The sequence below is a fragment of the Amblyraja radiata genome, chromosome 22, assembly GCF_010909765.2.
Source record: "Amblyraja radiata isolate CabotCenter1 chromosome 22, sAmbRad1.1.pri, whole genome shotgun sequence".
Lineage (NCBI taxonomy): Eukaryota > Metazoa > Chordata > Chondrichthyes > Rajiformes > Rajidae > Amblyraja > Amblyraja radiata.
In genome coordinates, this window is record NC_045977.1 from 21,971,027 (window position 1) to 21,985,864 (window position 14,838).

The window sequence follows — 14,838 nt, forward strand, 5'->3', positions numbered from 1 at the left end:
CTCCTGCTCCAAACCCTCCCCTCCCCCAAATCCACCCCTCCACAAACCACTCCCCTGCTCCAAACCCCCCCCCCCACCCCCGCGGTCAGCGGTCACTCACGCCAGCAGGTTGAAGGCCTGTGTCCGGGGCAGCTGTTGCTGGAGAAGGGGCCGGAGCAGCTGCAGGGGGGGGTCGGTGCCGGGGGAGAGGGTCGAGGTGTCCACCATCAGCAGCACCCTGTGGGAGAGTGGACATTGCACATCATCATGGCAACGCAGGGGTCACACGTCACCTCGACTACGCAGGGGTCACCACCAGGGGTCCCACGGCAATTTGGGGGTCACCACCCAGGGTCACTCATCACCATGGCAACGCAGGGCTAATCCACCAGGCCACTGCCCAGGATCACACGTCGCCAAGGCAACACTGGGGTCACTCGTAACCACAGCAACTGCCCAATGCAGGGGTCACCTCCCGGGGGTCATATATCACCACGGCAACCTCTCGGGGTCACCGCTAGGGGAAACACGTCGCAAGGGCAACCGCCCAATGTCACCACGGAAACCAGGGTCACGGCACGGGGTAGCGACCCGGGGTCACGGTGTTAAATACTGACCTCTCCTCACACAGGTTGCCCCAGACCCGTCTGCTACCCGAACACAACCAGCCGAGACGACGCTGGAAGCCCCTGACCGCCCGGGACAGGGAGCCCTGGGGAGAGACAGATCAGGGGTCAGGGGGAGAAAGGTCAGGGGAGAGAGGTCAGGGGACGGCCACAGGGGGAGACAGGGGTCAGAGATTGGCTGCTGGGGGAGATAGAAACGGGTCAGGGGGAAGAGAGGCACAGGTCAGGGGGAGAGAGACAGGGGCCAAGGGGAGAGAGAGGTCAGGGAACGGCCACGAGTGGAGACGGGCCCATGGGGGGGGAGAGAGAGGGGTCACAGGGAGAGAGAGGTCAGCAACCATCCCTGGTGGGAGATAGCCCAGGGTGGGGTGAGACAGAGGGAACGGCAGTGGGGGTAGGGTGGGGGGCCAGTCAGGGATTGCCATGGGGAGTGGAGAGGGAGGGCGGAGGGTGAATGGGGGGGTGGGCTGGGGGAGCCTCACCTGATACTGGTAGAGTTGGGGTGGGTCCACGTGAAGATTCCTCACCGTCCCGTCGAACCACTCCAGCTGCATCATGGCTTTCTACAGAGCACCCAGTCAATTAGTGCCTTGCTGACCCCTCACATCACCTCTCACCCTTCCCTTCACCTCATCGCCAACCCTCCCCTCCCCTCACACCCCTCCCCGACACTGTAACCCATGCGCCGCTCACCCTGGCACGGTTACACCGAGTGCCGTCACTAGGAACCCCAAACGTTGGAATCTTTAGCAAAATACAAAGTACTGGAATAACTTAGCGGGTCAGGCAGCATCTGTGGAGGGAATGGACATTTCGGTTCTGGACCCTTCTTCAATCTGAAGAACTTATTTTCCAGCTTTCTCCCCCTACAACCAGTCTGAAGAAGGGCCCGTCCCGAACTGTCATGTTCTCCAGGGATGCTGCCTGACCCGCTGAGTTACTCCTGCACTTTGTGTCCTTTTGTGTATTATCCAGCATCTGTAGTTGTTTGTTTCTACTGCTTATACAATGATATTACTTGACTCGGTTATAGTGGACGATTGGCAATAACTCGGCAACACCTTACCCCACCCCACTACCCCCCCCCCCCCCCCCCCCCCCCCACCATCCCATGGTACATTAGAAAAAGTGTTTAATGTGCCATCTGATCTGACTCTGAAACAGCTTCTTCCCCTCTGTTGTCAGGCTTCTGAACGGAACTTCCATAAGCTAGGGTACTGTCCGATTCACTTCTACCCCATTGCGGACATTGGACTTTGTCTTTGGAACTGATGTGCTACAATGCTGAGAACTATATTCTTCACTCTGTATCTTCCCCTTTGCTCTCTCTATTGTACTTGAGTTTGACGTGATTGTATTTATGTATAGCATTATCTGATCTGTATGGACAGCTTGCAAAACAAAGCGTTTCACTGTACCTCGGTGACAATAATAAACCTGACCCTGATCTTGTTTCAGGGCTGCAATCCATGGGATTCGATCGCTCAGCGTAACTTCACCCCAAACACCCCCAGCTTCACAACCCCAGTGTCCATCCTGGCCGACAACAGGGAGACAAGACCCTTTGGCACAACTGCTCCATGCTGACCGAAGCCGAGATGTACGGTCGGGCGATGCTGAGGGGCCGGAAGGTTCTGGAAGATGGGACCTACCTGGTGCAGGGTGGATCGGACGGTCTTGCGCAGGATGGGCACGTACTGCTCACACCGGGGGAAGGCGTTGGGGGCCAGAACCTGGTAGAGACCCAGCCCACGGGCTGGAGGAGAGGAGGGGTCAGAGAGCACAGCACCAGAGGGAAAGGGTGATGGGGTGTGGGGAAAGGTCACAAGTGGAGATCACATGGGGTGAAAGGGTCACGGGGGGGGGGGGAGGTGAAGAGTTACGTGGCAGTGGGTGGGGAAAGGGAGAGGTGTGGGATCACAGTAGTGGTTGGGTGAGGGGTCGCGGGGGGGTGGGGCGAGGTGTCGCAGGCGGGTGCGAGGTGTCGCGGGGGGGGGGGGGGGCGAGGTGTTGCGGGGGGGGGGCGAGGTCTTGTGGGGGGAGGGCTGTGAGGGGTCGCGGGGGGGGGGGGCGAGGTGTTGCGGGGGGGGGGCAAGGGGTGGGTGAGACAGGCACCTCTCAGGCCGTTGCGCTGCAGCCACTGGGCCGAGGGTCGGGGCCGGACGCCGGGGGCCTCGATGGTCAGCGGTGCCTCCAGCTCTGACCTCCGGGGTGCCCGCCTTCCGGAGACTTCCGTCCACACCTGTGACCGCGGATCAGCGAGAGAGAGAGAGGTTCACACAGCCCTGAGGTTGCGACCTCGCCCCGATCCCCCGGTACCCTCCCTCACGCCCCCCTGCATGTACCCCAATGTCACCCCCCACATCTCCTCCTCTGTGGCCCCTCCCCCATGACCCCCCGCGACCCCTCACCTCTCTCAGCAGGGAGCTGACAGCCCCGTCCACCAGCCCTCGTCGCATCTCCGCCACCGACTGCAGCAGCTGTGCTGCTCCCTGCAGCTCCTGCCCCAGCGCCGCGGCATCGCTGCCCCAGCACTGCTGCCGGGGAAATGCACCAAAACATCACTGACCGCCCCTTCCCCCTCACCTCCTGCACCCCCATCCCTGCGCCTGCCCCCCCATCCCTGCCCCTACCGCCCCCCACCCCCGGTCCACCCGTGCCCCGTCTCTCTAGATCTGCCCTTCCCCTAACCCCTACCATCTCACCTGCCCATCCCCCTCACTCCCCACCCATCCCCCACCCCCTTTGCCCCTCACTCCGTGCCCTCCCTTGACCTGCCCGGCGCCCCTGCCCCCCACAACTGCTGCCTCCCCGTAACTCTCCCACTCCCCTCCCCTCCCCACTCCTTGTCCCTCTCCGGGAATTCCACCTTCCACGGAATGAATAGGGTGAATGCACAGAGTCTTTTACCCAGAGTAGGGGAATCAAGAACCAGAGGGCATCGGTTTAAGGTGAGGGGAGGGGAAAGTCTTAATAGGAACCTGAGGGGCAGCTTTTTCACACAGAGAGTGGTGGGTATATATTTGGAACGAGCTGCCGGGGAAGGTAGTTGAGGCAGGTATTATATAAACGCATTTAGAAGACACTTGGACACATAGATGGGCAGGATAAGTTTAGAAGGAAGATAGACACAAAGTGCTGGAGTAACTCAGCAGGTCAGGCAGCATCTCTAGAGAAAAAGGATGGGTAACATTTTGGGTCGGGACCCTTCTTCAGACTTCCAGCACTTTGTCTACCTTGGATGTAAACCAGCATCTGCAGGTCCATCGGACACAAGGTTTAGAGGGATACGGGCCAAACGTGGGCAGGTGGGACTATAGACGGGCATCTTGGTCGCTTGGGCAGAAGGGCCTGTTTCTGTTGTTTCCGTGCTGTTTGACTCTACTATCTATTATGTGTAGGAAGGAACTGCAGATGCTGGTTTAAACCGAAGATAGACACAAAAAGCTGGAGTAACTCAGCGGGACAGGCAGCATCTCTGGAGAGAAGGAATGGGTGACGTTTTGGGTCGAGACCCTTCTTCAGACTGGTTAGGGATAAGGGAAACGAGAGATATATAAACGATGATGTAGTAAAATAAAGAACAATTAATGAAAGATATGCAAAAATGTAACGATGATAGAGGAAACAGGCCATTGTCAGCTGTTGGTTGAGTGCACTTTAGTTCACCTTCCTATTCCCACAGACCTTTCTGTCCTAGGTCTCCTCCATTGTCAGAGTGAGGCTAAACGCAAATTGGAGGAACAGCATCTCATATTTTGCACGGGCAGCTTCCAGCCCAGTGGTATGAATTTGATTTCTCTAACTTCAGGTAGCCCCGACATTGCATCTCTCTCTCTCTCTCTATCCCTCCCCCACCCAAATCACACTAGCTTCTCGTTTTTACCAAACCAACAGCTAACCATTAATGGCCTGTTTTCTCCATCATTGTTACTTTTTTGCATCATCTTCTATATCTCTCATGTTTCCCAATCCCTAACCAGTCTGAAGAAGGGTCTCGACCCAAAACGTCACCCACTCGTTCTCTCCAGAGATGTTGCCTGTCCCGCTGAGTTACTCAAGCTTTTTGTGTCTATCTACTATCTATTATATTATAATCTATTATGTTATGTTATTATATTAAATTATTAATAATTATATCATTATCTGTCTCTGTATCTGATCTGTTTGGAGAGCATCCATAACAGGTTTTTCACTGATCCCCAGTACGTGACCCTAAATAAATCCCCAGTACATGTGACCCTATCCCTCACCCCCCCCCCCTCACCCCGGCCACGTTCGGCGATTGCAGGATAGTGGGGCGGGGAGGGGGTAAAATACCAGCAGGCCGGGAGGAAGGGCCTGGGGAGTATTTACCTGTGTTCCCATTGAGTAGGAGTGATGTCGACCGCCGCTCAGCTCAGCTAGAGATCTCAGCATCTCCTGCATGCGGGGAGGGAGAGGCAGCGATAAACAGAACGTAACGAGAGAGAGAGAGAGATAGAGCAGAGAAACAGGAATGTCGGCCCACCCGGCCTACACGCTGCTGACCAACAACCACACATTCACCTCTACTCTACACCCATCACCAGTCTCCACGACCCTGGGGAAGTTTGACAACAGCCGGGACGATGCAGATTGACAAACCCCCCCCCCTCCCTCTGGTGCGCAGTAGCTGAACACAGACCGCAGGAGACACGCCGCAGGTCAGGCAGTATCTGTGGAGGGAGTGGTATGGACAGGTGACGTTTTGGGTCGGGACCCTTCAAACTCTCCATTTCCCTCCACAGATGCTCCTTGACCCGCTGAGTTTCTCCTTGCACTCATGTTTCATTCAAGATACCAGCATCTGTATCTATATCTGTGGCCCCCAGGCCTAGCCTTACCTGGTTGTGTGGAGCCTGGCCTAGCCTTACCTGGTTGTGTGGGGCTTGGCCTAGCCTTACCTGGTGCGGTGTGTAGACCTGAGCTAGTCTTACCTGGGCAGTGTGGTGGTTGCAGTCGTACGCCACGGTTTGTACAGGCAGGGACCTTCCCAACATGCACTGCTGCAGATGGTCGACCAGAATCCCAGGGGGCTGGTCGGGGCTGGGAGAGAGAGAACCTGCATTTGTACAGCGCCTTCCACATCCCAATGTCACCCCCCCCCCCCACCCACCCTGGCATAGTTTACTGTCAATCAGCCGACTGAACGGAGCAGGATAAGATGGCAGCACGGTGGCGCAGCAGTGGAGTTGCTGCCATACAAACAACGCCAGAGACCCGGGTTTGATCCTGACTATGGTCGCTGTCTGTACAGAGTTTGTACTTTCTCCCTGTGACCATGGGTTTTCTCCAGCTGCTCAGGTTTGCTCCCACATCCCAAAGACGTGTGGGTTTGTAGGTTAATTGACTTCGGCAAAATTGTAAGTCAATTCAATTCAGTTTTATTTGTCATATGTAGGTTAACACAGGGTCAACGGTACAATGAAATGTGTTTGACAAGACAACGGGTCACCTCAGCAATAATATTACAAGGATAAAATATTATTATCCCGAGTGTGTAGGATAGATCTAATGTGGGGGGATCGCTGGTCGGTGTGGACATGGTGGGCTGAAGGGCCTGTTTCCGTGTTGTACCTCTGAATTAAACAAAACTGCATGATGACCTGTGTCCTGTGGCATTCCCTGTCCTGTTCCCACCCCCCAGCGTCGTGGATCGGTACTGGGGTCGGGTCTCTCCCGCGATGCCCTTACCTCGTTCCCAGGACGAGCAGCAGAGAGTCGAGCCGCCGCACCCTCACCGCCCGCTTCAGGGCCTGCAGCAGGTTGCAGCTCCCGCCGGGCTGCAGGGCCTGCACCCACTGCCGAGCCTCATGCAACCTGCAGGGGGACATGCATTAAGTGTCGGATGGCAGCACAGACTCGATGGGCTGAATGGCCTGATTCTGCTCCTATGTCTTTTCGTGAGGGGGGAGTGTGGCTGGTAATGTATGGGGGAATTTATCTCCTATAATGTATCACAGTCAGCATGGTGGTGCAGTGGTAGAGCTGCTGCCTTACAGCGCCAGAAACCCAGTTTCGATCCTGACTACGGGTGCTATCTGTATGGAGTTTGTACGTTCTCCCTGTGACCGTTCTCCCAGAGCACCCGGTTTTCTCCGGGTGCTCTGGTTTCCTCCCACACTCCAAAGATGTACAGGTTTTCAGGTTAATTTGCTTCTGTAAAGTGTAAACTATCCCTAGTGTTGGTTAGTGCTAGTGTATGGGGTGATCGCTGGTCAGTGCAGACCCGGTGGGCTGAAGGACCTATTTTCGTGCTGTATCTCTAAAGTATCAACCGTAACGTATTGGCCGGGACTTGGTCGGCACGGACACAGTGGGCCGAAGGGCTTGTTCCCATGCTGGACTGTTCTACGTCCCATGTGAAGTCTAAAGCCTCGCAGCTGGGGAGGGGCGAGGATGGCGTTATCGAGTGTTTCAGGAGGCGAGAGAGAGGGGCCAGGAGCTGGGGGTCCGGCCTTGAGGGTCTCAAGCATCACCCGTGCTGCGAGCGAGGCGTGAATAAGCGTCACGGACACACAGGGCTCACGTGTGGAGGTTGACATCCCGTGCAGTGTCCCACAGCGGGTGCAGCTCGGATCCGAAGGAGAGGAGGTAGAGCTGTGAAACTCCACTCAGCTGCTCATCCATAAGGGCCTGCGGGGGGGAGCATAGTGTTAGGGGAGAGCAGAGGGGGGGAGAGACACGCACATGCACGCACATTTTCTCTTTTGCACCACCTCATGTACTCATGTATGGTATAGGTAAAATACAAAGTGCTGGAGAAACTCAGCGGGTCAGGCAGCATCTGAGGAAGGGAGTAGGCAGACTACAGATGGGTGAAAGAAGTGACATTTGCCAATCAAACCCTCCCCTCCCCTGTATCCACCTATCACTTGCCAAGCTTTGCTCTCTTTTCCAGCTTTCTCTCAACAATCTGAACAAGGGTCACAACTTAATTCCCTCCACAGATGCTGCCTGACCCACTGAGTCCATCCAGGTTTGAGGCCGTCATTGGGTATATTTTAAGCGGAGATTGACAGGCAGGTTGGCAGAGCGGAGTCATAAGGTCATAGGTCATAAGGGATAGGAGTGGAATTAGGCCATTTGGCCCATCAAGTTTACTCCGCCATTCAATCATGGCTGATCTATCTCTCCCTCCTAACCCCATTCTCCTGCCTTCTCCCCATAACCTCTGACACCCGTACTGATCAAGAATCTATCTATCTCTGTTTCACTGTACCTCGGCACATGTGACAATAACACACCAACAGCAGCAGGTTTATCCCTTGTGTTGGTTCATTCACTAGATGCTGAAAACTCAATCTGGAAGAAATGTCCTTTGAGAATCAGCCAGCTTTGTGCAGCTGCTGTGTGATGCTACTGTTGGAGGTCACTGAGGTCATCCACTCAGACCATAGCCTGTGGCCTTCCGTCCCCTGGTTCATCAGCTGAGGGAGGATGGTAGGTGGTGAACAGAAGAAGCTTTCCTTCTCCGTGTACGGCCTGAAGCTATCGGACAGTTGGCACAGTGGCGCAGCAGTAGAGTTGCTGCCTTACAGCGCCAGAGACCTGGATTTATTCCTGACCTCAGGTGCTGTCTGTACAGAGTTTGTACGCTCTCCCTGTGAACGCATATGTTTTCTCCGGATTCTCCGGTTTCCTCCCACATGCCAAAGACGTACAGGTTTGTAGGTTAATTGGTTTCAATAAAATTGTAAATTGTCCTTAGTGTGTAGGATAGTGCAAGTGTATGGGGGTGATCGGTCGTCGGCGCGGACTCGGTGGGCCGAAGGGTCTGTTTCCACGCTGTATCTCTAAACTAAACATCATGGTGTGGAGTCAATCTTGAGAGCTCCCAAGACCACTACACGCTGCACATACACCGCTAAACCGGACATGCCAGCCACACGCGTGGTCCCAGTGGAGGACGGACACTGACCAGCAGATCGCGCTGCAACTCTCGCTGCCGGCCAAGTCCGCAGTTGGCGTCGGAACAGTCGACCAGCACTCCCAGCCGAGCCCCCTTCACCAACCCAAACATCTAGAGGGGCAGAAACAACTGGTCAGAGCCGGAAACACCAACTCCCTCCGAGAGGGAGACAATCCCTGCGTGACTCCCGGAACAAGAACAGGAGACTCGATGGGCTCTCCGATATGTTAAACCAGGCACCAAACCCACCCCTCACATCTCCTTTACACTTTGCTCCTCTCACTAATGCTCTGCCCTCTCAATACAGCCATGGGGTAAAGGAACCAGGCTCACAGGGGATAGCACAAGCAAGAGGGTTAAAGGGCCTCTTCTGTGGTCAGTTACCCCGATCCACGGACAGAAAACACCAAACCTTTCTGCTCCCTTCCTTCAGCCAACTGATCCGCTTCTGGTAGACGTCAATCATTCTGAAAGAAATGTTTGTGTTATAAGTGTTCAGAAATAGACGTCTTCAAATAAATGTTCATGAAATAAATGTTACTGAGATAAATGTCCTCAAATAAATGAAGAAAGAAGGAACTGTACATGCTGGTTTACAAAAAAAGAGAGTGCTGGAGTAACTCAGCGAGTCAGGCAGCATCTGTGGAGAACATGGACACAGAGTGTACTCCAGCACAGAGTGTACTCCAGAACATGGACACAGAGTGCTGGAGTAACTCAGTGGGTCAGGCAGCATCTGTGGAGAACATGGACAGATGATGTTTCTGCTCGGGACCATTCTTCAGATTGATTGTAGTGGGGAGGGAGTAAGGTGGTGAGGGGAGGGACAAAGCCTGGCAAGTGATAGAATCAAGGAACACAAGATGCTAGTTTACACAAAACGACAGAATGCTGGAGTAACTCAGCAGATCAGACAGCATCTGTGGAGAACATGGACAGGTCATAAACAAATGTGTGAATCGTGATGAGACAAGTGTTGGACAGGTTGGTGTGGCCGGTACAATGTGGGCGGGCGGTACTTGCGCAGTGAGTGACCGGAGGTTGGATGGTGGGGGAGATATACAAACATATGTAAAGGCGAGGATTCGACGGACTGAATGTCCTCCATCTGAGAGAATAAGCAGAGGGAGTGACTTACTCTCGGACCCTGGATTCAAAGCTCTCGATGATGTCCAACCGGACTTGTAAATGCTTCACCTCCTTCTCCTCGTCCTTGTTCCTGAGGAGAATGGGAAGAGCGGGGGTGAGAGGGGAGGCCAGTGCAGCCCCTGGTAAAGTCCTGGTAAACCACCGGCAAACTCTTAATAAACTACACATATTCCAACTCCTCACATTCTGCACTTTGCTTGTTTTCTCTTTCACTGGTTTAGTTTAGTTTATTATGGTCACATGTACCGAGGTACAGTGAAAAGTTTTTGTTGCGTGCTAACCAGTCAAAGAAGACTATAATTATAATTATATGATTATAATTACAACATTTAGTGCAAAAGTGTAACATTCAAGTCTGATTAAAGAAAGTTCAAAGGTCTCCCGTGAAGGAGATGGGAGGTCAGGACCGCGCTCTAGTTGGTGAGAGGATGTTTCAGTTGCCTGATAACAGCTCGGAAGAAACTGTCCCTGAATTTGGAGGTGTGCGTTTTCACACTTCTGTACCTCTTGCCTGATGGGAGAGGGGAGAAGAGGGAGTAACCGGGATGAGACTCGTCCTTGCTTATGCTGCTGGCCTTGCCGAGGCAGGGTGAAGTGCAGTACTTGTTGGATTTGTGTATGGCCTGATTGTACTCATGCAGAACATGATCTGATTTATCAGCATTCAAACAAAAACTCTCACTGGCCTCAGTGCACATGAGCAACGCAGTGGTGCCGCGGGTAGAGCCGCTGCCTCACAGTGACACAGGCCCAGGTTCGATCCTGACCTCGGGTGCTGTCAGTGTGGAGTTTGCATGTTCTCCCTGTAACCGTGTTGGTTTCCTCCAAGGGCGTGCGGGTTTGTAGGTGAATTGCCCTCTGTACAATGGTCGGCATGGACTCGATGGGCTGAAGGGCCTGTTTCCGTGCTGTATCTCTGAACAATAAATAAGCCAATAGTGTAGCTCTCTGCTGGACTCACCTGACGACACAGCCTTCAGTTAGAAGATGGTGAAGGGTCAGTTGCTGGGGCTCCAGGCCATGAGTGGCCAGCCATTCCTCGGAGGTTTGGGTGGCCGCGGGCACGGCGGGGGAAGCAGGGGTTCCCTGTGGGAGAGAGGAAACTCGCTGGAGAGATCAGTGGGGTAAGTGAGGAGAGTCGTGGGTCGGCTGCAATACCGGCGTTGCACAGCAGGGGGAGGAGCTGAGCCACAGCATACACGTGCGGGTGGGGGGGGGGGGGATCAGAGGGAGAGCTGGCCTTACGTACCAGCAGCTGGCGGGTTTGATTGACGTGCGTCACCAGTAACCCATCCTCTGGTTCAGGATCGGCCGTGTCCAGGGCCTGCCACGCTGCCCTCTGTAGCAGGGGGCTTTTCCTGAACTTTGGCCTCAAAGTAAAGCAGAAATGTTGGTCAAAAATCAACAACTCCCAACTGGCATAATTCGCTCCAATAATTAGGAATCCCTGTGCACCGTCATAAACCTCCTGTTGTTCCTAATCGAGGGGCAGAAAGGCCTTAGCTGATCCAAGGAGGAATGGCCTCCTGCTGTTCTCTGTGGAAGGGCAGAATGGCCTCCTGCTGTTCCCTGTGGAAGGGCAGAATGGCCTCCTGCTATTCCCTGTGGAAGGGCGGAATGACCTCCAGCTGTTTCTATGCAACGTATCTCTGGGCTGGGACAGAACAAAACCTGCAGAACCAACGGTTTCCGTTGATAATCCATCTCCGCAACGTCTCCGGTTTCTTCCCACACTCCAAAGACGTATGGGTTTGCAGGTTCATTGGCCCTCTGTAAATTGTCCCTAATGTGTATCTGAGTTGTGAATCTGTGGAATTCTCCGCCACAGAAGGCTGGAGGCCAATTCACTGGATGTTTTCAAGAGAGAGTTAGATTTAGCTCTTAGGGCTAATGGAATCAATGGATATGGGGAGAAAGCAGGAACGGGGTACTGATTTTGGATGATCAGCCATGATCATATTGAATGGTGGTGTTGGCTCGAAGGGCCGAATGGCCTAGTCCTGCATCTATTTCCTGTTTCTATGTGTAGGGAGTGGATGAGAAAGTGGGATAACAGAACTAATGTGAAGGGGTACACAAAATTGCTGGGGAAACTCAGCGGGTGCAGCAGCATCTATGGAGCGAAGGAAATAGGCGACGTTTCGGGCCGAAACCCTTCTTCAGACTGATGGGGGGTGGGGGGGGGGGGGAGAAGGAAGGAAAAGGGGAGGAGCCCGAGGGCGGGCGGATGGGAGGGTGGGAGGAGACGGCTAGAGGGTTAAGGAAGGGGAGGAGACAGCAAGGGCTAGCAAAATTGGGAGAATTCAATGTTAATGCCATCCGGACGCAAGGTCCCCAGACGGAATATGAGGTGCTGTTCCTCCAATTTCCGCTGTTGCTCACTCTGGCAATGGAGAAGACCCAGGACAGAGAGGTCGGATTGGGAATGGGAGGGGGAGTTGAAGTGCTGAGCCACCGGGAGTTCAGGTAGGTTATTGCGGACTGAGCGGAGGTGTTCGGCGAAACGATCGCCCAACCTACGCTTAGTCTCCCCGATGTAAATCAGCTGACATCTAGAGCAGCGGATGCAGTAGATGAGGTTGGAGGAGATACAGGTGAACCTTTGTCGCACCTGGAACGACTGCTTGGGTCCTTGAATGGAGTCGAGGGGGGAGGTGAAGGGACAGGTGTTGCATTTCTTGCGGTTGCAACGGAAAGTGCCCGGGGAGGGGGTGGTGCGGGACGGAAGGGAAGAATTGACGAGGGAGTTGCGGAGGGAGCGGTCTTTGCGGAAGGCAGACATGGGGGGAGATGGGAAGATGTGGCGAGTGGTGGGGTCACGTTGGAGGTGGCGGAAATGGCGGAGGATTATGTGTTGTGTTTGCCGGCTGGTGGGGTGAAAGGTGAGGACCAGAGGGACTCTGCCCTTGTTGAAGGGGAGATTGATGGTCGGTGTAGACTTGGTGGGCCGAAGGTCTGTTTCCATGCTGTATCTTTCAATCGACAAATTCAGTAACGTACAGCCTTTAGTATTTTTTAGCAGCAACAAAAATAACTTGCAGTTAATAAAAACACCTTTTTTGGGGATTATCCTGTAAAAGAAATAACTGAGTTATTGCGAGTCTGAAAACTCCCTGCCCTCCCCCCCCACCGACACAACTGTTTTCATCAGGCGATTGTCTCTGATGCGAGGTTTCTGTGTAACGCCACTCTCGTGTTCTAACAGAACAACCTCGACAAACCTGGCACAATGGTCACTTTTAAAAGATATCCAAAATCTTTAACGTGAATTAAAAGACTGGGATTCCCAAGCAATGTTTCTACCCTCAGAATTTATCAAGCACTTCTCCAATGGAGTGCATTCACTGTAAAGTTGCCAATCCACACGCCAGATGGCTCAGAGACACAGGGAACTGCAGATACTGGAATACTGAGCAAAACACAAAGTGCTGGAGGAACTCAGCGAGTCAGGCAGCTTCTGTGGAGGGAATGGAGAATCAATCTGAAGAAAGGTTCCGACCCGAAACATCAACTATCCGTGTTCTTCATAGATGCTGCCTGACCCGCTGAGTTACTCCAGAACTTTGTGTCCCTTTGCGTAAACTGGCATCTGCAGATCCTTGTTTATACCCTCCGCGGATGCAGCCAGACCTGCTGGGTTCCTCCTGCACTTTGTGTTTTGCTCGAGGTTCAAGCATCTGCAGTTCCCTGCGCCTCCTCCTGCTCTGTGTTTTACTCAGAGTGCCGGGGAAACTCAGCGGGAGTGAACTCGAAACTTTAACCCTGACTCCGAGGTGAGCCGGGTTGGCCAGACATATTCCCCACCTTCCGCTGATTGTGTTGAAGGGACTTACAATGCGCTTCGGAGGAACTGCTGGTTTGCCAGGATGTCGGCCATGGTCTGGTTCATGCTGGCACCGTGCAGGCAGCCAGCCACCGCCGCTGACCTGCAGAGAAACAAGTTATCTGCAGCAAACTGGACAACTCCTGCTCCACAAAATTAAACAATTTACAACATAAACAGATTATTCTCCACCTCTTATCACCCCAATACCATCACCAATGACCCCTGCCCTTCATTGAGTGGTTGACAAGTCTGCTCCCAGATACATGGCGATTGACAGATCATAGTCAGAGTGTGGAAACAGGCCCTTCAGCCCAACTTGCCCACACCGGCCAACATGTCCCAGCTACACCAGTCCCACCTGCCCATATTCCTCCAAACCTATCCTATCCATGTACCTGTCTAACTGTTTCTTAACCGATGGGATAGTCCCTCCCTCAACCACCTCATCTGGCAGCTTGTTCCATACACCCACCAGCCTTTATGTGAAAAAGTTACCCCTCAGATTCCTATTAAATCTTTTCCCCTTCACCTTGAACCTATGTCCACTGGTCCTTGATTCACCTACTCTGGGCAAGAGACTCGGTGCATCTACCCGATCTATTCCTCTCATTATCTTATACACCTCTATAAAGATCACCCCTCACCCTCCCGTGCTCCATGGAATAGTCCCAACCTCTCCCTATAGTACAGACCCTCCAATCCTGGCAACATCCTAAATCTTCTCTGTACCTGTCCTGGGCCGGTGAATGATTTACACGTGTCTGGTCCCAGATTCGCGGTGATCGACGGCTAGAGCCGCAGATGTCGGTATCTTGAGCGAAAGTGCTGCAGGAACTCCGCGCGTTGGGCAGCGTCTGCAGAGGGGATGAAGAGGCGACGTTTCTGGCCGGGGCCCTTCTGCATCGAGCGCTGATGAGCAGGTTACGGAAGCTCGCTGCCCTCCTGCTCCACTGTTGCTCCGTTGCCACTGGAGACGGAAGGGCTCATTCTCAACCTTTTTTTAAACACATTATCTTTGCAAACTTGAAGGAAAGTAAAAACATTAACACGAAGAAGCCGTATACGTTGCATTTTAGCTGTTGCAAAAAAATAAATGCAAGCAATCCAAAACGTGCAATTTATTACATTGGATTGCATGGTCGAGTCCAAACTCTGCCTGAACTTTCTGTAACTTGGCAACTCCGGGCTGCGGACAACAGCGGATTGCACTCAGCCAATTGCGGATCGGCGGCTGCAATTCCTACAGAACTTCATAAAACGTTGCAAATCAGCGACCGGTTCCCTGTAAAGTGCAGGCGCTGGATATCCGAAACTAAAGTAGCAAA

The 14,838-nt window shown here is 53.5% G+C and overlaps 1 protein-coding gene across 1 annotated transcript in view; it reads right to left on the reverse strand.

Annotated features, from left to right (window-relative positions):
- vwa3a (von Willebrand factor A domain containing 3A) overlaps positions 1-13,622 on the reverse strand; it is a 29,192-nt gene extending 15,570 nt beyond the window's left edge. Inside the window, exons 1-16 of the mRNA XM_033040606.1 lie at positions 13,521-13,622; positions 10,937-11,057; positions 10,649-10,773; positions 9,677-9,757; positions 8,951-9,005; positions 8,548-8,649; positions 7,156-7,262; positions 6,321-6,446; positions 5,564-5,672; positions 4,962-5,027; positions 3,017-3,142; positions 2,721-2,847; positions 2,258-2,361; positions 1,088-1,168; positions 597-691; positions 101-217 (exon numbers count right to left, since the gene is read on the reverse strand). Coding sequence (XP_032896497.1) covers positions 101-217; positions 597-691; positions 1,088-1,168; positions 2,258-2,361; positions 2,721-2,847; positions 3,017-3,142; positions 4,962-5,027; positions 5,564-5,672; positions 6,321-6,446; positions 7,156-7,262; positions 8,548-8,649; positions 8,951-9,005; positions 9,677-9,757; positions 10,649-10,773; positions 10,937-11,057; positions 13,521-13,576 — 1,598 coding nt within the window. The 5' untranslated portion in view covers positions 13,577-13,622. The remainder of the gene's footprint in view (positions 1-100; positions 218-596; positions 692-1,087; positions 1,169-2,257; positions 2,362-2,720; positions 2,848-3,016; positions 3,143-4,961; positions 5,028-5,563; positions 5,673-6,320; positions 6,447-7,155; positions 7,263-8,547; positions 8,650-8,950; positions 9,006-9,676; positions 9,758-10,648; positions 10,774-10,936; positions 11,058-13,520) is intronic.
- Positions 13,623-14,838: the final 1,216 nt, after the last annotated feature.